The sequence below is a fragment of the Bufo bufo genome, chromosome 1, assembly GCF_905171765.1.
Source record: "Bufo bufo chromosome 1, aBufBuf1.1, whole genome shotgun sequence".
Lineage (NCBI taxonomy): Eukaryota > Metazoa > Chordata > Amphibia > Anura > Bufonidae > Bufo > Bufo bufo.
The window spans coordinates 346,002,857-346,027,692 of NC_053389.1; the positions used below are offsets into that span (position 1 = coordinate 346,002,857).

At 42.2% G+C, this 24,836-nt stretch overlaps 1 protein-coding gene across 2 annotated transcripts in view; it reads right to left on the minus strand.

Annotated features, from left to right (window-relative positions):
* SLC23A1 (solute carrier family 23 member 1) overlaps positions 1-24,836 on the minus strand; it is a 434,941-nt gene that overhangs the window by 271,345 nt on the left and 138,760 nt on the right. For both annotated transcript variants that reach the window (XM_040442715.1, XM_040442724.1), the window contains exon 4: positions 1,121-1,209. In XM_040442715.1, the coding sequence (XP_040298649.1) occupies positions 1,121-1,209 (89 nt within the window). The remainder of the gene's footprint in view (positions 1-1,120; positions 1,210-24,836) is intronic.

The window sequence follows — 24,836 nt, forward strand, 5'->3', positions numbered from 1 at the left end:
GACACTTTCCACGGGTGCCTACTATGTAGTACAGCAGCCACCCCCTAACTGTGGCACCGGCATAGCTCCTGGACTGGTACCATATTTATGTGCTCTACAGCTGTTGGATATGTACAGCAGATGTTGGTAAAGGGTTAAATGAATAAAATACAAGTTATACTGAACCTTTTTACTACTAAACTATATATTACTCTGCTGAGATTATCCTGCTCTATAATATACTGCCTACAGATTATACATCATGTTCAATGTGACAGAACTTGTTATGTAAAGGATGTCTGAGCTGCAGGCAGCCAGTGATGGTCAGTTCGCAGTGTTCACCAGAAAACACATGCGGGCTACCATCTTTAGTAAGGTAGACTCACCCGTCCGGCGATGCACAGGTAAGCCCTTACCTGTGCTTGTGTCGGGAGCTGGTCTGAAATCAAATGCAGTCACCGGGAGCAGGCAGTTCCGAGAAAAGCCCGATGAAGGTCCCCGGCGGCTGTTCTCGGAACTGCCTGCTCCCGGTGACTGCATTTGATTTCCGACAGGCTCCCGGCACAGGCAAAAGTACCTAACTCTTCCTACAACCCCTTCCCCTTGGTAGGAAACAGGACTAGTCTACCTCTGCTCAAAAGGGGGGGGGGGGGAGAATGGAATTGTAAGTTCCATTCTATCTAAATATCTCTCTGCCAGATATACTGGCACCTACTGGTGAACCAGGTACAGTGCATGTAATACAATACATAAGCTATATAGCAATATTTATTAAGGCACAATATCAAAGGACCTGGAATCAAGTACACAGATGACATTTGTTAGCCATTAGAGACAGTAGCAGGGTGTAGGAATAGTACCCTGCTCTGAGGTATTACATATATACCCTCCTGCTCAGGTCCTTTTGTTCTGTAACATGTATGTACATTGCACTGCATTTTCAATGTGACAGGTTCATCACCCTTGTTACGCTAATAGAATCATCTCCAGAGATAGTGAGAATTAGGACATTATCTCATTAATAGGAAATATTTATCTAACCCTAGATAATAAAGAAGTATGTATTTTCCTGAAAAATAAAATAATTCCCAGAAAAAAATACTTTGAGAAATCAAATGATTTTTATGAATAAGATCTTTACCTTCAGAGGGGCATTTCCACTTATCCAGGGCTAGTATGGCTCGAGCAGGCACTAAAAATGCAAATGCACTCGCTTGAAAGAGAGGTAGCCTGGAAAGGACAAAATGTGTTACATGAAAAAGTATATATTATTTATTAATCCATGTATTAAATAATTAAGTAAAAGTTTCAGTTTGCACTACCTACAGTACTGTTCAAACGTTTTAGGCATGTTTGGGGGAAAAAATCTGCAAAGAATGATGAATAAATCAAATCAATAAAGAAATCTAAATCAAATCAATATTTCGATGACCGCATTTTGACTTCAAAACAACATCATTTCTTCTAGGTACACTTGCATATAGTACTTGCAGGATCTCGACAGGGAGTTTGTTCCAAACACCTTTGATAACTAACCACAGATCTGTGGATGTAGGTCTGTCCAAATCTCTTCATGTAATCCCAAACAGACTTCATGATGATGCTCAGTGGGGACGATATCATCACTATCAGGACTTCTTGTTCTTCTTTTGCTGAATAAAGTTCTTAAAGGGAACCTGTCACCATGGACATGCAATGCAATCTGAAAGCAGCATGTTTTAGATAAGGAGGAGCTTAGCAGAATGATATATAGTTTTCTGGGAAAAGATTTAACTGACGGCTCTCTGTATGCACAGTCATAGAGGGAAGCCTGACAATCACTGATAGTACAGTCCCATTGTCTTCAAATCCCAGAATGAGGTGGAATTTAAATGAATGAAATACAAGTTATTCTAAACCTTTCCCACAAAACTACATATTAATCTGTTCAGCTCCTCCTGCTCTATAACATGCTGCCTATAGATTGCACTCCATTTTCAATGTGACATATTCTCTTTAACCCCTTCAGGACCAGGCCAGTTTTCACCTTCCTGCCCAGGCCACATTTTGCAAATCTGTTTCATTTTATGTGTTACTAACTCTGGAATGCTTTTACTTATCTAAGCGATTCTGAGATTGTTTTCTTGTGACACATTCTACATCATGTTAGTGGTAAATTTGAGTCAATATGTTTTACCTTTATTCATAAAAAAAATGTTGAAAAATTCACTATTTTCTAAATTTTAATTTCTTTGCTTTTAAGACGGATAGTGAATACCTCATAAAATAGTTAGTACGCAATATTCTCCATATGTCTACTTTATGTTGGCATCATTTTGTAAATGTAATTTTATTTTTTAGGACGTTAGAAGGCTTGCAATTTTGCCATTTAAAAAATAAATAAAAAAACTCTCTTTTGTAAGCACTAATTAAGTTATGAAGTCACTTTGTGGGGCTTACATAGAATAAGTCCCAAACCACCACAAATTGAACAGGGGACACTTCCCTACACCTAGTATGGACGTTTTGCCACTGATAGTCCATACAGTGAATACGACGGGGAACCTACCTTCAGTCGATTCTATATTCCCTGAAAGTTCATTGAAGGCCCCTGATGAGTTCGGGTAATTCGGGATGAAACATGGCATGTAGGGCTTTATAAATATGGTACGAGTAGGCATTAGGCCCCAATACAGGGAAAGGTTCCGTATGGGGTCGCCCCTGTCGGGGCGGGTGCTCTGTGTCTGTTAGGCAGGATACCTGTTTAGCCCCCTACCCTTTACATAGGTAGGGCCTTGTTCTAGGGTACAACAGGAGAACAAACAAACGCCTTGACCACAAGAGTGCCGGTGTCCTTCTGCCACTCTACAAAAGGACTATCACGCCACCTGGTGTAGATATCTCTACTGGATGTGGTAAGATCCACCCTTTTTTCTTTTTCCATTTATCCTGTGGAATAAGTAAGTGGCGCTTTTATCTAAATTGTGTTTTTGTCTCACAACAATGTGGTGTATTCTATACCTATTTTAAACAATACATAGTAAAAGTTATGTTTTAAGATACCCAGTTCACATAATTTTCTGACTATTATGACAAAAAGAAAGCATTTAAATCGCTAAAACAGGAGGGTAATGAAGAAGCATTGAAAAACTATAAGGAAAAAAATAGAATATGTAAAAGACAAATACAAGCAGCCAAACTAGAGACAGAGAGATTAATTGCCAAAGAGAGCAAAACTAACCCTATAATGTTCTTCAATTAAATAAAAGGTAAAAACTATAAATCTGAAGATGTCGGCCATTTACAGAGTGATGAGGGGGGAGTTGCAGAGAGAGATGAGGAGAAAACAAACTGTCAGTAAAAATTCATAATTTAAAGGTAAATTCCCCATTAAAAGTGCCCTGTCTGACCCAGGAGGAAGTACAGCAGCGTCTTAAAAAAATTTGAATAGACAAATCGCCAGGACCAGATGGCATACAACCTGTATCCTAAGAGAATTAAGTAATGTCATAGCCAGACTCTTATTTATGATATTTAAGGACTCTATACTGACAGGGAGTGTTCTACAGGATTTTTTCATAGCAAATGTGGCGCCAATATTCAAAAAGGGTCCAAAAACTGAGCTGGAGTGATGTGCAAACATGGCACCCGCTTGCGCATGCAGCGGTCGTCATGGTCGTCAGGTCTCTGCTGTTTCAAACAATAATGCCGATCGCGGTAATTAAAGGCTTTAGATGCCGTGATCAAGTGAAATCACGGCATCTTAATGCGCAAAAACCCAGAAGCCCACGCTTCCAGGCTTCCTACCAACACCCCCTGCGGCCAATGGGGATGTCAGTAGTTGCTCTGAATACTATCAGCCTCACTGACGAGGCTGATAGTATTCATGCTGCAATTCTTATTTTGGCCACCAGATGGCAGGCCAACATAAGAAATGAGCAATTCACAGTAATAAAGTCATTTTAAAAATCCCTGATTGTACAAGTGAGAAATTAAAACAGAATTTATAGGCTCATATATGAGCTTCAAAATCATTATAAAAAATGATAAAAAAAAGATTAAAAAAAAAAAAAAAAAAAAAGTTTAACCCCTTAAACTTTTTTTTTATTTATGTAAGTTTTACACAATGATTTCATTTTTGAAACAAAAAAAATCATGTTTTAGTGTTTCCATAGTCTAAGAGCCATAGTTTTTTCAGCTTTTGGGCGATTATCTTGAGTAGGGTCTCATTTTTTGCGGGATGAGATGCCGGTTTGATTGGTACTATTTTGGCGTACATGCGACTTTTTTGATCACTTTTATTACCTTTTTTGGGAAGTAAGGTGGGCAAAATTTCAATTTTCTCATAGTTTTTATTTTTTTATTTTTATGGCGTTCACCGTGCGGGGAAAGTAACATGACCATTTTATAGATCAGGTTGTTACGGACGCGGTGATACCTAATATGTGTAGTTTATTTTATTTTTTTAATTTTTATTCAGTGATAAATGTTTTTTTTTTTTATCTTAACTTTTTTCACTTTTTTTTTACATTTTTTTGACCCAGGCCCGCTTGGTTCTTGAAGATCCAGTGGGTCTGGTGTCTGTATAATACAGTACAGAACAATATATATTGTTCTGTACTGTATTTTACTTACACTGAACAGATCTATGCTTTCAGCATAGATCTGTTCAGCACCATGGACAGCAGGACGCCTGAGCAGGCGTCCTGTTGCCATGGGAACCCTCCCCGTCTGCTCAGAACTTCGCAGACGGGGAAGGGTAAGCACGAGGCTGAGGGGGGCTCTCTGGGGGCTCTCTCCCTCTCCATCGGGGGGCTGCAAAGGCACAGCAGCCCCCCTATGGAGAGGGAGTGAGCTCCCTGACCGATGACAGTTAACTTTTTCCATACAGCGGTCCGTACGGACCGCGGTATGGAAAGGGTTAAACGGCTGACATCTGCACAGATGTCAGCCGTTTATACCAGGGTGCCAGCAATGTGCTGGCACCCTGGTATAACCACTAGAAGCCAACGATCATTCATGGGGAGGCGGGCGGGGGATCGCGATCCCGCCTGCCGCACCGCCCGCGTCCCGCAACACCCCCACCGCCTGCGACACCCCCCCCCCGCACCACCCGCCGACATCAAATCATGCAGGGGTGCAGGGGGGGTGAAAAATATATATTTTAGCCACTCTAAAGTTTCTGATCCCCGCGGTCAAGGACCGCGGGCATCAGAAACTGCAAAAAGCGCAGCAAACTGCAGGTCTGAATTGACCTGCGGTTTGCTGCGATCGCCGACACGGGGGGGTCACATCACCCCCCCTGGCGTTGTCACAGGATGCCGGCTGAAGGATTTCAGCCGAAATCCCGTTCCGTTTAACCCCTCGGGCGCCGGAATCCCGATTTAAAAGTTAGGACGTACCGGTACGTCCTTGGTCCTTAAGGACTCGGGAAATAGGGCGTACCGGTACGTCCTATGTCCTTAAGGGGTTAAGGACTCAGCCCTATTTCACCTTAAGGACTTGGCCATTTTTTGCAAATCTGACCAGTGTCACTTTAAGTGCTGATAACTTTAAAACGCTTTGACTTATCCAGGCCGTTCTGAGATTGTTTTTTCGTCACATATTGTACTTCATGACACTGCTAAAATTGGGTCAAAAAAGTTAATTTTTTTGCATAAAAAAATACCATATTTACCAAAAATTTTGAAAAATTTGCAAATTTCAAAGTTTCAGTTTCTCTACTTCTGTAATACATAGTAATACCCCCAAAAATTTTGATGACTTTACATTCCCCATATGTCTACTTCATGTTTGTAGCATTTTGGGATTGATATTTTATTTTTTGGGGATGTTATAAGGCTTAGAAGTTTAGAAGCAAATCTTGAAATTTTTCAGAAATTTACAAAAACCAAATTTTTAGGGACCACTACAGGTCTGAAGTCACTTTGCGAGGCTTACATAATAGAAACCGCCCAAAAATGACCCCATTCTATAAACTACACCCCTCAAGGTATTCAAAACTGATTTTACAAGCTTCGTTAACCCTTTAGGTATTGCACAAGAGTTATTGGCAAATGGGGATGAAATTTGAGAATTTCATTTTTTTGCCTAGTTTTCCATTTTAACCCATTTTTTCCACTAACAAAGCAAGGGTTAACAGCCAAACAAGACTGTATCTTTATTGCCCTGACTCTGCCGTTTACAGAAACACCCCATATGTGGCCGTAAACTACTGTACGGGCACACAGTAGGGCGTAGAGTGAAAGGTGCGCCGTTTGGTTTTTGGAGGGCTGATTTTGCTGGACTGTTTTTTTGACACCATGTCCCATTTGAAGCCCCCTGATGCACCCCTAGAGTAGAAACTCCATAAAAGTGACCCCATCTAAGAAACTACACCCCTCAAGGTATTCAAAACTGATTTTACAAACTTTGTTAACCCTTTAGGTGTTGCACAAGAGTTATTGGCAAATGGGGATGAAATTTGAGAATTTCATTTTTTTGCCTAATTTTCCATTTTAACCCATTTTTTCCACTAACAAAGCAAGGGTTAACAGCCAAACAAGACTGTATCTTTATTGCCCTGACTCTGCCGTTTACAGAAACACCCCATATGTGGCCGTAAACTACTGTACGGCCACACAGCGGGGCGAAGAGTGAATGGTGCGCCGTATGGTTTTTGGAAGCCAGATTTTGCTGGACTGTTTTTTTGACACCATGTCCCATTTGAAGCCCCCCTGATGCACCCCTAGAGTAGAAACTCCATAAAAGTGACCCCATCTAAGAAACGACACCCCTCAAGGTATTCAAAACTGATTTTACAAACTTTGTTAACCCTTTAGGTGTTGCACAAGATTTAATGGAAAATAGAGATACAATTTCAAAATTTCACTTTTTTGGCAGATTTTCCATTTTAATATTTTTTTTCCAGTAACAAAGCAAGGGTTAACAGCCAAACAAAACTCATTATTTATGGCCCTTATTCTGTAGTTTACAGAAACACCCCATATGTGGTCGTAAACCGCTGTACGGGCACACGGCAGGGCGCAGAAGGAAAGGAATGCCATACAGTTTTTGGAAGGCAGGTTTTGCTGGACTGGTTTTTTTGACACCATGTCCCATTTGAAGCCCCCCTGATGCACCCCTAGAGTAGAAACTCCAAAAAAGTGACCCCATTTTAGAAAGTACGGAATAAGGTGGCAGCTTTGTTGGTACTAGTTTAGGGTACATATGATTTTTGGTTGCTCTATATTACACTTTTTGTGCGGCAAGGTAACAAGAAATAGCTTTTTTGGCACGTTTTTTTTTTTTTTGTTATTTACAACATTCATCTGACAGGTTAGATCATATGGTAATTTTATAGAGCAGGTTGTCACGGACGCGGTGATACCTAATATGTATACCTTTTTTTTATTTATGTAAGTTTTATACAATAACTTCATTTTTAAAACCAAAAAAAGTTTTAGTGTCTCCATAGTCTAAGAGCCATAGTTTTTTCAGTTTTTGGGCGATTATCTTGAGTAGGGTCTCATTTTTTGCGGGATGAGATGACGGTTTAATTGGCACTATTTTGGGGTGCATATGGTTTTTTGATCGCTTGTTATTACACTTTTTGTGACGTAAGATGACAAAAAATGGCTTTTTTTACACCGTTTTTATTTTTTATTTTTTACGGTGGTCACCTGAGGGGTTAGATCATGTGATATTCTTATAGAGCCGGTCGATACGGATGCGGCGATACCTAATATGTATACTTTATTTTTATTTATGTAAGTTTTACACAATGATTTCATTTTTGAAACAAAAAAAATCATGTTTTAGTGTTTCTTTAGTCTGAGAGCCATAGTTTTTTCAGTTTTTGGGCGATTATCTTGGGTAAGGTATGATTTTTGCGGGATGAGATGACGGTTTGATTGGTACTATTTTGGCGTACATGTGACTTTTTTGATCACTTTTATTACCTTTTTTGGGAAGTAAGGTGGGCAAAATTTCAATTTTCTCATAGTTTTTATTTTTTTATTTTTATGGTGTTCACCGTGCGGGGAAAGTAACATGACCATTTTATAGATCAGGTCGTTACGGACGCGGCGATACATAATATGTGTAGTGTATTTTATTTTTTTAATTTTTATTCAGTGATGAATGTTTTTTTTTTTATCTTAACTTTTTTCACTTTTTTTAACTTTTTTTTTGACCCAGACCCACTTGGTTCTGGAAGATCCAGTGGGTCTGATGTCTGTATAATACAGTACAGTACAATATATATTGTTCTATACTGTATTTTACTTACACTGAACAGATCTATGCTTTTAGCACAGATCTGTTCAGCACCATGGACAGCAGGACGCCTGAGCAGGCGTCCTGTTGCCATGGGAACCCTCCCCGTCTGCTCAGAACTTCGCAGACGGGGAAGGGTAAGCACAGGGCTGAGGGGGGCTCTCTGGGGGCTCTCTCCCTCTCCATCGGGGGGCTGCAAAGGCACAGCAGCCCCCCGATGGAGAGGGAGGGAGCTCCCTGACCGACGACAGTTAACTTTTTCCATACAGCGGTCCGTACGGACCGCGGTATGGAAAGGGTTAAACGGCTGACATCTGCACAGATGTCAGCCGTTTATACCAGGTATAAGCACTAGAAGCCAACGATAATTCATGGGGAGGCGGGCGGGGGATCGCGATCCCGCCTGCCGCACCGCCCGCCTCCCGCACTGCCCCCACCGCATGCGACACCCCCCCCCGCACCACCCGCCGGCATAAAATCGTGCAGGGGTGCAGGGGGGGGTGAAAAATATTGATTATAGGCACTGAAAAGTTTATGATCCCCGCGGTCAAGGACCGCGGGCATCAGAAACTGCAAAAAGCGCAGCAAACCGCAGGTCTGAATTGACCTGCGGTTTGCTGCGATCGCTGACACGGGGGGGTCACATGACCCCCCCTGGCGTTGTCACAGGATGCCGGCTGAAGGATTTCAGCCGAAATCCCGTTCCGTTTAACCCCTCGGGCGCCGGAATACTGAGTTCAAGTTAGGACGTACCGGTACGCCCTGAGTCCTTAAGGACTCGGGAAATAGGGCGTACCGATACGCCCTGCGTCCTTAAGGGGTTAAGGACCGGGCTCATTTTCACCTTAAGGACCAGGCCATTTTTTGCTAATCTGACCAGTGTCACTTTAAGTGCTCATAACTTTAAAACGCTTTGACTTACCCAGGCCGTTCTGAGATTGTTTTTTCGTCACATATTGTACTTCATGACACTGCTAAAATTGGGTCAAAAAAGTTAATTTTTTTGCATAAAAAAATACAATTTTTACCGTAAATTTAGAAAAATTAGCAAATTTCAAATTTTCAGTTTCTCTACCTCTGTAATACATAGTAATACCCCCAAAAATTGTGATGACTTTACATTCCCCATATGTCTACTTCATGTTTGTAGCATTTTGGGAATGATATTTTATTTTTTGGGGATGTTACAAGGCTTAGAAGTTTAGAAGCAAATTTTGAAATTTTCAGAAATCTTCAAAATCCCAAAAAAATCCTTTTTATGGACCAGTTCAGGTTTGAAGTCATATTGTGAGGCTTAGATAATAGAAACCTCCCAAAAATGACCCGATTCTAGAAACTACACCCCTCAAGGTATTCAAAACTGTTTTTTCAAACTTTATTAACCCTTTAGGTCTTCCACAAGAGTTAATGGCAGATGGAGAAACAATTTTGAAATGTATATTTTTTGGAAAATTTTTCAATATAATCAATTTTTTCCAGGAGCAAAACAAAGGTTAACTGCCAAACAACACTCAAAATGGGTTGCCCTGATTCTGTAGTTTGCAAAAACACCCCATATGTGGTCGTAAACTACTGTTTGGCCGAACGGTAGCACATAGAAGGAGGGGAACACCATATGGGTTTTGAAAGGTAGATTTGGCAGGACTGGTTTTGTTTATACCATGTCCCATTTGAAGCCCCCTGTTGCACCCCTAGAATAGAAATTTCAAAAAAGTGACTCCATCTAAGAAAGTACACCCCTCAAGGTATTCAAAACTGGGTTTACAAACTTTGTTAACCCTTTAGGTGTTCCACAAGAGTTAATGGCAGATGGAGAAACAATTTTGAAATTTCTATTTTTTGGAAAATTTTCCAATATAATCAATTTTTTCCAGGAGTAAAACAAGGGTTAACTGCCAAACAACACTCAAAATGGGTTTCCCTGATTCTGTAGTTTGCAGAAACACCCCATATGTGGTCGTAAACTACTGTTTGGCCGAACGGTAGCACATAGAAGGAGGGGAACACCATATGGGTTTTGGAAGGCAGATTTGGCAGGACTGGTTTTATTTATACCATGTCCCATTTGAAGCCCCCTGTTGCACCCCTAGAATAGAAATTTCAAAAAAGTGACTCCATCTAAGAAAGTACACCCCTCAAGGTATTCAAAACTGGGTTTACAAACTTTGTTAACCCTTTAGGTGTTCCACAAGAGTTAATGGCAGATGGAGAAACAATTTTGAAATTTATATTTTTTGGAAAATTTTTCAATATAATCAATTTTTTCCAGGAGCAAAACAAAGGTTAACTGCCAAACAACACTCAAAATGGGTTGCCCTGATTCTGTAGTTTGCAAAAACACCCCATATGTGGTCGTAAACTACTGTTTGGCCGAACGGTAGCACATAGAAGGAGGGGAACACCATATGGGTTTTGGAAGGTAGATTTGGCAGGACTGGTTTTGTTTATACCATGTCCCATTTGAAGCCCCCTGTTGCACCCCTAGAATAGAAATTTCAAAAAAGTGACTCCATCTAAGAAAGTACACCCCTCAAGGTATTCAAAACTGGGTTTACAAACTTTGTTAACCCTTTAGGTGTTGCACAAGAGTTATTGGCAAATGGGGATGAAATTTGAGAATTTCATTTTTTTGCCTAATTTTCCATTTTAACCCATTTTTTCCACTAACAAAGCAAGGGTTAACAGCCAAACAAGACTGTATCTTTATTGCCCTGACTCTGCCGTTTACAGAAACACCCCATATGTGGCCGTAAACTACTGTACGGCCACACAGCGGGGCGAAGAGTGAATGGTGCGCCGTATGGTTTTTGGAAGCCAGATTTTGCTGGACTGTTTTTTTGACACCATGTCCCATTTGAAGCCCCCCTGATGCACCCCTAGAGTAGAAACTCCATAAAAGTGACCCCATCTAAGAAACGACACCCCTCAAGGTATTCAAAACTGATTTTACAAACTTTGTTAACCCTTTAGGTGTTGCACAAGATTTAATGGAAAATAGAGATACAATTTCAAAATTTCACTTTTTTGGCAGATTTTCCATTTTAATATTTTTTTTCCAGTAACAAAGCAAGGGTTAACAGCCAAACAAAACTCATTATTTATGGCCCTTATTCTGTAGTTTACAGAAACACCCCATATGTGGTCGTAAACCGCTGTACGGGCACACGGCAGGGCGCAGAAGGAAAGGAATGCCATACAGTTTTTGGAAGGCAGGTTTTGCTGGACTGGTTTTTTTGACACCATGTCCCATTTGAAGCCCCCCTGATGCACCCCTAGAGTAGAAACTCCAAAAAAGTGACCCCATTTTAGAAAGTACGGAATAAGGTGGCAGCTTTGTTGGTACTAGTTTAGGGTACATATGATTTTTGGTTGCTCTATATTACACTTTTTGTGCGGCAAGGTAACAAGAAATAGCTTTTTTGGCACGTTTTTTTTTTTTTTGTTATTTACAACATTCATCTGATAGGTTAGATCATATGGTAATTTTATAGAGCAGGTTGTCACGGACGCGGTGATACCTAATATGTATACCTTTTTTTTATTTATGTAAGTTTTATACAATAACTTCATTTTTAAAACCAAAAAAAGTTTTAGTGTCTCCATAGTCTAAGAGCCATAGTTTTTTCAGTTTTTGGGCGATTATCTTGAGTAGGGTCTCATTTTTTGCGGGATGAGATGACGTTTAATTGGCACTATTTTGGGGTGCATATGGTTTTTTGATCGCTTGTTATTACACTTTTTGTGACGTAAGATGACAAAAAATGGCTTTTTTTACACCGTTTTTATTTTTTACGGTGGTCACCTGAGGGGTTAGATCATGTGATATTCTTATAGAGCCGGTCGATACGGATGCGGCGATGCCTAATATGTATACTTTATTTTTATTTATGTAAGTTTTACACAATGATTTCATTTTTGAAACAAAAAAAATCATGTTTTAGTGTTTCTTTAGTCTGAGAGCCATAGTTTTTTCAGTTTTTGGGCGATTATCTTGGGTAAGGTATGATTTTTGCGGGATGAGATGACGGTTTGATTGGTACTATTTTGGCGTACATGTGACTTTTTTGATCACTTTTATTACCTTTTTTGGGAAGTAAGGTGGGCAAAATTTCAATTTTCTCATAGTTTTTATTTTTTTATTTTTATGGTGTTCACCGTGCGGGGAAAGTAACATGACCGTTTTATAGATCAGGTCGTTACGGACGCGGCGATACATAATATGTGTAGTGTATTTTATTTTTTTAATTTTTATTCAGTGATGAATGTTTTTTTTTTTATCTTAACTTTTTTCACTTTTTTTAACTTTTTTTTTGACCCAGACCCACTTGGTTCTGGAAGATCCAGTGGGTCTGATGTCTGTATAATACAGTACAGTACAATATATATTGTTCTATACTGTATTTTACTTACACTGAACAGATCTATGCTTTTAGCACAGATCTGTTCAGCACCATGGACAGCAGGACGCCTGAGCAGGCGTCCTGTTGCCATGGGAACCCTCCCCGTCTGCTCAGAACTTCGCAGACGGGGAAGGGTAAGCACAGGGCTGAGGGGGGCTCTCTGGGGGCTCTCTCCCTCTCCATCGGGGGGCTGCAAAGGCACAGCAGCCCCCCGATGGAGAGGGAGGGAGCTCCCTGACCGACGACAGTTAACTTTTTCCATACAGCGGTCCGTACGGACCGCGGTATGGAAAGGGTTAAACGGCTGACATCTGCACAGATGTCAGCCGTTTATACCAGGTATAACCACTAGAAGCCAACGATAATTCATGGGGAGGCGGGCGGGGGATCGCGATCCCGCCTGCCGCACCGCCCGCCTCCCGCACTGCCCCCACCGCATGCGACACCCCCCCCCCGCACCACCCGCCGGCATAAAATCGTGCAGGGGTGCAGGGGGGGGGTGAAAAATATTGATTATAGGCACTCAAAAGTTTCTGATCCCCGCGGTCAAGGACCGCGGGCATCAGAAACTGCAAAAAGCGCAGCAAACCGCAGGTCTGAATTGACCTGCGGTTTGCTGCGATCGCCGACACGGGGGGGTCACATGACCCCCCCTGGCGTTGTCACAGGATGCCGGCTGAAGGATTTCAGCCGAAATCCCGTTCCGTTTAACCCCTCGGGCGCCGGAATACTGAGTTCAAGTTAGGACGTACCGGTACGCCCTGAGTCCTTAAGGACTCGGGAAATAGGGCGTACCGATACGCCCTGCGTCCTTAAGGGGTTAAGGACCGGGCTCATTTTCACCTTAAGGACCAGGCCATTTTTTGCTAATCTGACCAGTGTCACTTTAAGTGCTCATAACTTTAAAACGCTTTGACTTACCCAGGCCGTTCTGAGATTGTTTTTTCGTCACATATTGTACTTCATGACACTGCTAAAATTGGGTCAAAAAAGTTAATTTTTTTGCATAAAAAAATACAATTTTTACCGTAAATTTAGAAAAATTAGCAAATTTCAAATTTTCAGTTTCTCTACCTCTGTAATACATAGTAATACCCCCAAAAATTGTGATGACTTTACATTCCCCATATGTCTACTTCATGTTTGTAGCATTTTGGGAATGATATTTTATTTTTTGGGGATGTTACAAAGCTTAGAAGTTTAGAAGCAAATTTTGAAATTTTCAGAAATCTTCAAAATCCCACTTTTTATGGACCAGTTCAGGTTTGAAGTCATATTGTGAGGCTTAGATAATAGAAACCTCCCAAAAATGACCCGATTCTAGAAACTACACCCCTCAAGGTATTCAAAACTGTTTTTTCACACTTTATTAACCCTTTAGGTCTTCCACAAGAGTTAATGGCAGATGGAGAAACAATTTTGAAATGTATATTTTTTGGAAAATTTTTCAATATAATCAATTTTTTCCAGGAGCAAAACAAAGGTTAACTGCCAAACAACACTCAAAATGGGTTGCCCTGATTCTGTAGTTTGCAAAAACACCCCATATGTGGTCGTAAACTACTGTTTGGCCGAACGGTAGCACATAGAAGGAGGGGAACACCATATGGGTTTTGGAAGGTAGATTTGGCAGGACTGGTTTTGTTTATACCATGTCCCATTTGAAGCCCCCTGTTGCACCCCTAGAATAGAAATTTCAAAAAAGTGACTCCATCTAAGAAAGTACACCCCTCAAGGTATTCAAAACTGGGTTTACAAACTTTGTTAACCCTTTAGGTGTTCCACAAGAGTTAATGGCAGATGGAGAAACAATTTTGAAATTTCTATTTTTTGGAAAATTTTCCAATATAATCAATTTTTTCCAGGAGTAAAACAAGGGTTAACTGCCAAACAACACTCAAAATGGGTTTCCCTGATTCTGTAGTTTGCAGAAACACCCCATATGTGGTCGTAAACTACTGTTTGGCCGAACGGTAGCACATAGAAGGAGGGGAACACCATATGGGTTTTGGAAGGCAGATTTGGCAGGACTGGTTTTATTTATACCATGTCCCATTTGAAGCCCCCTGTTGCACCCCTAGAATAGAAATTTCAAAAAAGTGACTCCATCTAAGAAAGTACACCCCTCAAGGTATTCAAAACTGGGTTTACAAACTTTGTTAACCCTTTAGGTGTTCCACAAGAGTTAATGGCAGATGGAGAAACAATTTTGAAATTTCTATTTTTTGGAAAATTTTTCAATATAATCAATTTTTTCCAGGAGCAAAACAAAGGTTAACTGCCAAACAACACTCAAAATGGGTTGCCCTGATTCTGTAGTTTGCAAAAACACCCCATATGTGGTCGTAAACTACTGTTTGGCCGAACGGTAGCACATAGAAGGAGGGGAACACCATATGGGTTTTGGAAGGTAGATTTGGCAGGACTGGTTTTGTTTATACCATGTCCCATTTGAAGCCCCCTGTTGCACCCCTAGAATAGAAATTTCAAAAAAGTGACTCCATCTAAGAAAGTACACCCCTCAAGGTATTCAAAACTGGGTTTACAAACTTTGTTAACCCTTTAGGTGTTCCACAAGAGTTAATGGCAGATGGAGAAACAATTTTGAAATTTCTATTTTTTGGAAAATTTTCCAATATAATCAATTTTTTCCAGGAGTAAAACAAGGGTTAACTGCCAAACAACACTCAAAATGGGTTTCCCTGATTCTGTAGTTTGCAGAAACACCCCATATGTGGTCGTAAACTACTGTTTGGCCGAACGGTAGCACATAGAAGGAGGGGAACACCATATGGGTTTTGGAAGGCAGATTTGGCAGGACTGGTTTTATTTATACCATGTCCCATTTGAAGCCCCCTGTTGCACCCCTAGAATAGAAATTTCAAAAAAGTGACTCCATCTAAGAAAGTACACCCCTCAAGGTATTCAAAACTGGGTTTACAAACTTTGTTAACCCTTTAGGTGTTCCACAAGAGTTAATGGCAGATGGAGAAACAATTTTGAAATTTCTATTTTTTGGAAAATTTTTCAATATAATCAATTTTTTCCAGGAGCAAAACAAAGGTTAACTGCCAAACAACACTCAAAATGGGTTGCCCTGATTCTGTAGTTTGCAAAAACACCCCATATGTGGTCGTAAACTACTGTTTGGCCGAACGGTAGCACATAGAAGGAGGGGAACACCATATGGGTTTTGGAAGGTAGATTTGGCAGGACTGGTTTTGTTTATACCATGTCCCATTTGAAGCCCCCTGTTGCACCCCTAGAATAGAAATTTCAAAAAAGTGACTCCATCTAAGAAAGTACACCCCTCAAGGTATTCAAAACTGGGTTTACAAACTTTGTTAACCCTTTAGGTGTTCCACAAGAGTTAATGGCAGATGGAGAAACAATTTTGAAATTTCTATTTTTTGGAAAATTTTCCAATATAATCAATTTTTTTCAGGAGTAAAACAAGGGTTAACTGCCAAACAACACTCAAAATGGGTTTCCCTGATTCTGTAGTTTGCAGAAACACCCCATATGTGGTCGTAAACTACTGTTTGGCCGAACGGTAGCACATAGAAGGAGGGGAACACCATATGGGTTTTGGAAGGCAGATTTGGCAGGACTGGTTTTATTTATACCATGTCCCATTTGAAGCCCCCTGTTGCACCCCTAGAATAGAAATTTCAAAAAAGTGACTCCATCTAAGAAAGTACACCCCTCAAGGTATTCAAAACTGGGTTTACAAACTTTGTTAACCCTTTAGGTGTTCCACAAGAGTTAATGGCAGATGGAGAAACAATTTTGAAATTTCTATTTTTTGGAAAATTTTCCAATATAATCAATTTTTTCCAGGAGTAAAACAAGGGTTAACTGGCAAACAACACCTCAAAATGGGTTGCCCTGATTCTGTAGTTTGCAAAAACACCCCATATGTGGTCGTAAACTACTGTTTGGCCGAACGGTAGCACATAGAAGGAGGGGAACACCATATGGGTTTTGGAAGGCAGATTTGGCAGGACTGGTTTTGTTTATACCATGTCCCATTTGAAGCCCCCTGTTGCACCCCTAGAATAGAAATTTCAAAAAAGTGACTCCATCTAAGAAAGTACACCCCTCAAGGTATTCAAAACTGGGTTTACAAACTTTTTTAACCCTTTAGGTGTTCCACAAGAGTTAATGGCAGATGGAGAAACAATTTTGAAATTTCTATTTTTTGGAAAATTTTCCAATATAATCAATTTTTTCCAGGAGTAAAACAAGGGTTAACTGCCAAACAACACTCAAAATGGGTTGCCCTGATTCTGTAGTTTGCAAAAACACCCCATATGTGGTCGTAAACTACTATTTGGCTAAACGGCAGGACATAGAAGAAGGGGAACGTCATATGGTTTTTGGAAGGCAGATTTTGCTGGACTGGTTTATTGACACCATGTACCCTTTCAAGCCCCCGGATGCACCCCTAGAGTAGAAACTCCATAAAAGTGACCCCATCTAGGAAACTACGGGATAAGGTGGTTGTTGTTTTGGGACTATTTTTGGGGTAAATTTGATTTTTGGTTGCTCTATATTACTCTTTTTTGAGGCAATGTAACAAAAAAAATTAATTCTAAAATTGTTTCTACATTCACTATTTGGTTTTGTGGAACACCTAAAGGGTTAACATAGTTTGTAAAGTAACTTTTGAATACCTTGAGGGGTGTAGTTTCTTAGATGGGGTCACTTTTTTGGAGTTTCTAGTCTAGGCTACATCAGGGGGGGCTTCTAATGGGACATGGTGTAAAAAAAAAAAACTGTCCATCAAAATCTGCCTTCCAGAAACCATATGGAGTTCCCTTCATTCTATGCCCTGCCGTGCGGCTATATAACCATTTACGACCACATATGGGGTGTTTCTGCAAACTACAGAATCGGGGCAATAAATATTTAGTTTTGTTTGGCTGTTAACCCTTGCTTTATTACCGGCAAAATGGATTCAAATAGAAATTTTGCCCAAAAATGGGTGTTTTGGCACAGTTTTTATTTTATATTTTTAACACCGTTCATCCGAGGCGTTTGGTCAAAAGTTATTTTTATAGCGACGACTTTTACGCACGCGACGATGCCCAATATGTATGGCTCTCAGTCTTTGGAGACACTAAGCAGGCATCCTAAAACTGCGGCCCTCCAGATATTGTAAAACTACAATTCCCACCATGCCCTGCTGATGGCTGTAGGTTGTCTGGGCATGCTGGGAGTTATAGTTTTACAACATCTGGAGGGCCGCAGTTTGAGGATGCCTGCTCTAAAACTAATATTTTTTGGGGAAAGAAAAATTGTTTCCGTGTCTCCAAAGTCTGAGAGCCATAGTGTTTTATGTTCTCTAGTGGACTGTTGAGGATTATAAAAATTTAGTACTCCATGGAAGTGTGATACTCCCTGAAGCAATTGATAATGCAGAGGCCCGGATGATCGGGGCAAGTGTCACATTGAGTAGTGGTGTCCTTCCGTATCCCCCTCTTGTGACACACTCTGCACTTTTTTGGGTTTCTTCCCTTCTTTCCAGTATGGGGGACCACACCTGGAAAGTGTTGGCCAGGGACGATCCGGGCGCCTCCAATTCCCGAGGTACTCCGGCCTGCTCTTTCCCGGTCCGAAAATATCAGGTCCTTGAGGACTGCCTCATAGAACTGGAGGAATGTCCCTGTGCTGCCAGCGCTTCGGGATAGTACAAAAGAGTTGTACATGGCAACCTGTACCAAGTAGACCGCAACTTTTTTGTACCATGCCCGGGTTTTGCGCATGGCATTATATGGCGTAAGGACTTGATCAGAGAGATCAACTCCTCCCATATACCGATTGTAGTCGACGATACAATCGGGCTTGAGGACCGTTGCCGCGGTACCTCGCACAGGAACAGGGGTGGTGCCGTTACCTTATACCTGACCAGCAACAGGTTTCCACTGGTAAGTGCACGGGTCTCACCCCTGGGGATAGGTACCTGGAGGGGGTAGGCAGGGAGGCCGCGTTGATTTTTCCGCACCGTGGATCTGGCGGCAAGGGACCTGAACAAGGGAATGCTGGTATAAAAGTTATCCACGTACAAGTGGTAACCATTATCCAGCAGTGGGTACATAAGGTCCCACACGAGTTTCCCGCTAACACCCAGAGTGGGGGGACATTCTGGGGGTTCAATACGGTAATCTCGCCCCTCGTACACACAAAATTTGTAAGTGTACCCTGAGGCACTCTCACAAATTTTGTATAGCTTCACGCCATACCTCGCCCGCTTTGTGGGAATATATTGGCGGAAACTGAGTCTCCCCTTGAACGCAACGAGAGACTCATCAACCGCGACCTCCCTTCCAGGTACGTAGGCCTGCTGAAATGTGGCCCCAAAGTGATCGATGACCGGCCGTATCTTATACAGCCGGTCATAGGCAGGATCACCTCGGGGTGGACATGCTGCATTATCGGAATAATGCAGACATTTCCGGATGGCCTCAAACCGGTGACGTATCATGACCATACTGTACAGTGGGGTCTGGTATAGGACGTCCCTACTCCAGTATTGCCTGACACTGGGTTTTTGGACTAGACCCATATGCAGCACGAGGCCCCAAAATGTCCTCATTTCGGCTGCACTGACCGGCGTCCAGCCACCGGGTCTAGCCAAAACTGAGCCTGGGTTTTGAGCGACGAACTGTTGGGCGTACAGATTCATCTGCTCCACCATCAAATTCACCAGTGAGTTACTGAAAAAAAAACTAAAATAGTCTATTAGTGGGGAGGGGGGGCTGGTGGGGGGGGCAAGTGGCAGGGGGGGTCTGGGTTAGGGTTAGATGGAAGTTTGGAAGTTTGGAATAAAAGTACTTTTTTTTTTTTTTTTCTAACTTACTTTTCCCTTCTTTCCCTGCCTAACGGTGCCTCTCCCTCACTGACCCTAACCTATCTGGGTGGCGATGGGTGCAGGAGGGTGATGCATTCCGATTAGGGGGACACAGGAGCTGGTGCTGGACGATGCTGCACGGTCAGGGTGCTGGACAGGAAGAGGAGGGGAGAGAGGAGCGCAGGAAGTTTGAATCTCGCGCCTCTCTCCCCTGCACCAATCAGCACCCTGGACAGCGGCATTCAGCACCAGGGCCAGCACCGCCTCTCCAAATCCTCGGACTGCGATAGGTGGTGTATAATTACGCCACCGATCGCAGTCTTTTTCCGGTTAATCGGGTCACAGGACACCCGAATGGACCGGAAACGCAGAAAACCGCAGGTCTGAATTGACCTGCGGTTTTCTGCGATCGCCGATACGGGGGGGTCAAATGACCCCCCCCCCCCCTGCATTGTTACGGGATGCCAGCTGAATGATTTCAGCCGAAATCCCGTTCCGATTAACCACTGCGGCGCCGGAGTTCCGATTTTAAGTCAGGACGTACCGGTACGTCCTCGGTCCTTAAGGACTCGGGAAATAGGGCGTACCGGTACGTCCTAGGTCCTTAAGGGGTTAAATCACCCCCCTTTCTCTATAATAAAATAAATAAATACTTAAATAACAATAAATATAAACATCATGGGTATCACCACGACTGAAAACACCCGTACTACTAAAATATATAAAAAAAAAATTTAATACGGCGAATGGAGTAACGGAAAAAAGGGTCAAAATGACCGATTTGCCATTTTTTCATTGCTTCTCTTACCCAAAAAAATCGAATAAAATGTGATCAAAAAGTTACACACAGTCCAAAATGGTATCAATACCAAAAATTAAGCCCCTATACAGCTCAGTAGACATCAATATAAAAAAGGTTATATATGGTGATGTAAAAAAAAAAAAAAAATATTCCAAAGTTTACATTTATTTTTACACTATTTTGACATAAAAAAACAATAATATATGGGGTATCTTTGTAATCATACTGACACATTGAATGAAGCGCATGGGTCAGTTTTGCCACAAACGAAACGTCGTGGGAACAAAACCGGTGGAGGAATTATGTTTTTTTTTCCAATTTCACCCCATTCCACCTCTGGTAGTGAAAGAGTTAACATCTGTCGTGGGGTAAACTGTTTGAGGTTTTCTAGGAGATGTTATCTTGGAGTACCTCAATGAAAAAAAGCAAATAACGCCATATTAGCATGGCTTCATGAGGGATCGGTCATGTCAAACTAATTGAATCAGTTTCTATGAGGAGGTAAGTTCTAGACTTGACAGCGGCGAATCAATGGATGTTGTATATCTGGACTTCTCCAAAGCATTTGATGCTGTACCACATAAAAGGTTAGTATATAAAATGAGAATGCTTGGACTGGGAGAAAATGTTTGTATGTGGGTAAGTAACTGGCTCAGTGATAGAAAACCGAGGGTGGTTATTAACGGTACACACTCAGATTGGGTCACTGTCACTAGTGGGGTACCACAGGGGGCAGTATTGGGCCATATTCTCTTCAGTATATTTATTAATGATCTTGTAGAAGGCTTGCACAGTAAAAAAAAAAACTGTGTAAAGTAAATAACATGGAAGAGGACAGTATACTGTTACAGATGGATCTGGATAGATTGAAGGCTTGGGCAGAGAAGTAGCAGATGAGTTTTAACACTGACAAACGTAAGGTTGTGCACATAGGAAGGAATAATGCAAGTCACCAGTACATACTAAATGGTAAAACACTGGGTAACACTGACATGGAAAAGGCCTTTTTAGTGGAATTTTAGTGAACAGCAAACTCAGCTGTAGAAACCAGTGGCAGGCAACTGCTGCTAAGGCCAATATAATAATGAGTTACATCAAAAGGGGCATAGATGCCATGATGAGAATATAGTTCTGCCACTTTACAAATCACTAGTCAGACCACACATGAAGTACTGTGTGCAGTTCTGGGCTTCTGTGAACAAGGCAGACATAGCAGAGCTGGAGAGGGTTCAGAGGAGGGAAACTAAAGTAATAACTGGAATTAGTACCAGAAAGATTATCAAAATTAGGGTTATTCACTTTAGAATAAAGATGATTGAGGGGAGATCTAATAACTATGTATACATATATAATGGTCAGTACAGAGATCTCTCCCATCATCTATTTATCCCCAGGACTGTGACAGTGACAAGGGTACATCCTCTGCATCTGGAAAAAAGAAGGTTTGTGCACAAACATAGAAGAGTATCAAGAGGAGCCTGGATGTATTTCTGGAGTGTAATAATATTATAGGCTATAGCTACTAGAGAGGGGTCGTTGATCGAGGGAGTCATTCTAATTGCCTGGTTGGAGTCGGGAAGGAATGTTTTCCCCCTAAAGTGAGTAAAATTGGTTTCTACATCACAGTTTCTTTTGCCTTTCTCTTGATCAACTTGCAGGATAAAAGGCTGAACTAGATGGACAGATGTAATTTTTCGGCCTTATAAACTATGTTACTATGAGGGCAGATTTTGCTGCATTGGTTTTTAGGCTCCCCCTTGATGCACCCTACTTTAGAAACTCCCAAAAAGTGACCCCATTTTGGACACTATGGGATGAGGTGACAGTTTTAATGGTGCTATTTTGGGCTTCATATGATTTTTGATCACTTGATATTACGCTTTTTGTGAGGCAAGGTAACCACAAAAGTTTTGGCACTGTTTTTATTTTTTGTCTTTTTACGAAGTTCTCCTGACAGGATAGATCATATGTTGTTTTTATAGAGAAGGTTGATACGGATGCAACAATACCAAATATGTGTATTTAATTTTTTTTGTTTCAGTTTTACATCATAAAGGATTTTTTAAAACAAAAATAATTTTTTTTTTGTGTCTTCATTTTCTGAAAGAACTAACAAAAAGAGGTCCCTAGAGGGTGAAGCCCTTGGGGATTTTGTCAAAAACTGAATGAGAGGGTTGATCACCCAAAAAGTGTGATCCATTAAAACTATTGGGGTACCGCTGTCACTCTATTATGTTATGGTGTACAGATCACATCTATCATCTGATAGAAAACATCCGGTGTCGGGGGGAGCAGCCAATGGCAGGCGGGGACGGGGGAGAGCCTCCCTAGCATTGCTGGTGACGCTAGGGAGGCTAGTCTTTGTCCCCGCCTGCCATTGTACTACAGCCTTTTTTGGGGGCTATTATTTTAATTTAATTCTATTATTATACTGTATGTCAGACAGACAGGTGACAGGTAGTGTTGATCGAGCACCAAAGTGCTCGGGTGCTCGAGTAGAACACTTTGCGATGCTCAGCTGCTCTACAGAGCACCCGAGCACAATGGAAGTCCGAAAAGTTTCTGCTGGAATTTGAACTTACAACCTTCTACATTAGAGCCAAGAACCTTAACCACCACGCTATACAGCTACATGTTAACCTGCAGTGAAATATTAAATGATACTTCTGCTGTATAGGAATACTTACTGCATGACAAACTACTATGAGGTTTTTCTAACACATTTTATCATTCAGCTTTATAGCTGAGTGGTTAAAGTCTTTGCCTCTAATGTAGAAGGTTGTGAGTTTAAATCCCGGCAGAAACTTTTCAGAAATAGAGGCTAAATTGGATTTAAATACACTGACTCGAGCATCGCACACGAGGTATTGGGCCGAACACTGCGATGTGCTGAGCATCGCAATGCTCGAGCCGAACTGGTGTTCGGCTGAGCATGCTCTCTCAACACTAGTGACAGGCCCTTCAAGGGAATGGGCAGTGGCCAAAATGTTTCTGTCGCAGGCAGCAGAAGAAGGGGCGGGTGGGAGCAGGAGTTGCAGCGAGATACCTGAGCTCCCGGTGTCATGTATTGGTCATGTCTTGACCAGCAACTCAGCGGTGTTTAAATGGTTGACTCGGTCTTCCACTTCGTCGCAAGTGACATCAGACACCCCCAGCCAAGAGTCTGTGGGTTCCTCTGACATAAAGCTTAGTTGGCATGGCCAGGGAGCAGACCCTGTGCCACCACCTGTCCTCAACCTTTCTCTGTCATTTTCTGTTCCCTCAGCATGAGAAGTATTATATGCCCTAGGCTCGGCTCCACTTTTCAGCAAGGATGAGCTGCTAGAGGACAGTTAGCAGCTATTGCCCAGCCAAGATCTGGAGGAGACATCCGCCGCTTCTTCCAGTAGGTGGGAAAGTAGTGATGATGAGAGTCGCGTGGGAGAAGGTGATGCGAGCAGTCAAGCTCCTGGCCCTGAGACCATTGAGGGGAACATTAGTGATGTGCAGACAGTAGCAGATGATGATGTAGCCGATCGCACTTGGGAGCCGGGTGAAGAAGAGGCTTCATCATCATCATCAGGAAAAGAGGGTGGCAGCTTGCGCATGAGGCAGCGGCTGAGCCAGCAGGGTGGTAGCGTGGCTGTGACTCAGCAGGGTAGCAGCAGTGGGAGGTTGGGAGTCAAACGTGCCCGGGCAGAGTCAGACCACCTGCTTCGGAGGAGCCTATCGGCCTGGAAAGTAGCGGTGCAGAGGCTCACGGAGGCAGTGGTAGCAGGCAGTCAGTGCTTAATGTTGGGGGGAAAATGCCATACTCAACGGTGTGGCAATATTTTGTTAGGCCACCTGAGGAGGTGAACATGGCCATTTGCCAAATTTGTGGGCAGAAGGTGAAGAGTGGCCAGGGCACCACGGCCCTGTGTCAACACATGTAGCGTCACCATAAAGTGGCTTGGGAGAACCGTGGCTCTGATGTGGTGGTTCAGCTTGCCGCAAAACCGCTGCATCACCCAGTGGCACGCACCCAATTTCATGCAGTCAAGGCTCCACCAACTCAGCCGAAGGGAGCTGTATGTCCTTTCCATCATCTACTGGTCCTGATGTTCCTGCTCCTTGTCCTACAAATCCTCGTCAGTCTTTTCGTCAGCAATCGATCACCGAAGCGATTGCCAAGAGAAAACAGTACGTGTGCGCTCATCCAACGGAGCAGAAGTTCAACGTGCTACTGGCAAAGTTACTGGTACTGCAGTCCCTCCCTTTCAAAGTTGTGGACTCTGCACCTTTCAGAGAACTGATGGCATGTGCTGAGTCAAGGAGCAGAGTCCCTAGCCATCATTTCTTTGCGAAAAAGGCAGTACCAGCCCTGCACACATATGCAGAACAGAAGCTGGGCCAGTCTTTGAGCCTGTCAGTGTCTGCAAAAGTTCATGGTAGCGCCACCATGTGGAGCTGTAACTACGGTCAAAGAAAATATATGTCCTTTATGTCCCACTGAGTAAATGTGGTTCCTGCCCAGCCACACTAGCAACTTTGCCAAGTGACGCCACCTCCACGTTCTCACAGCGTTGGTCCTGTGACAATGTAGGCC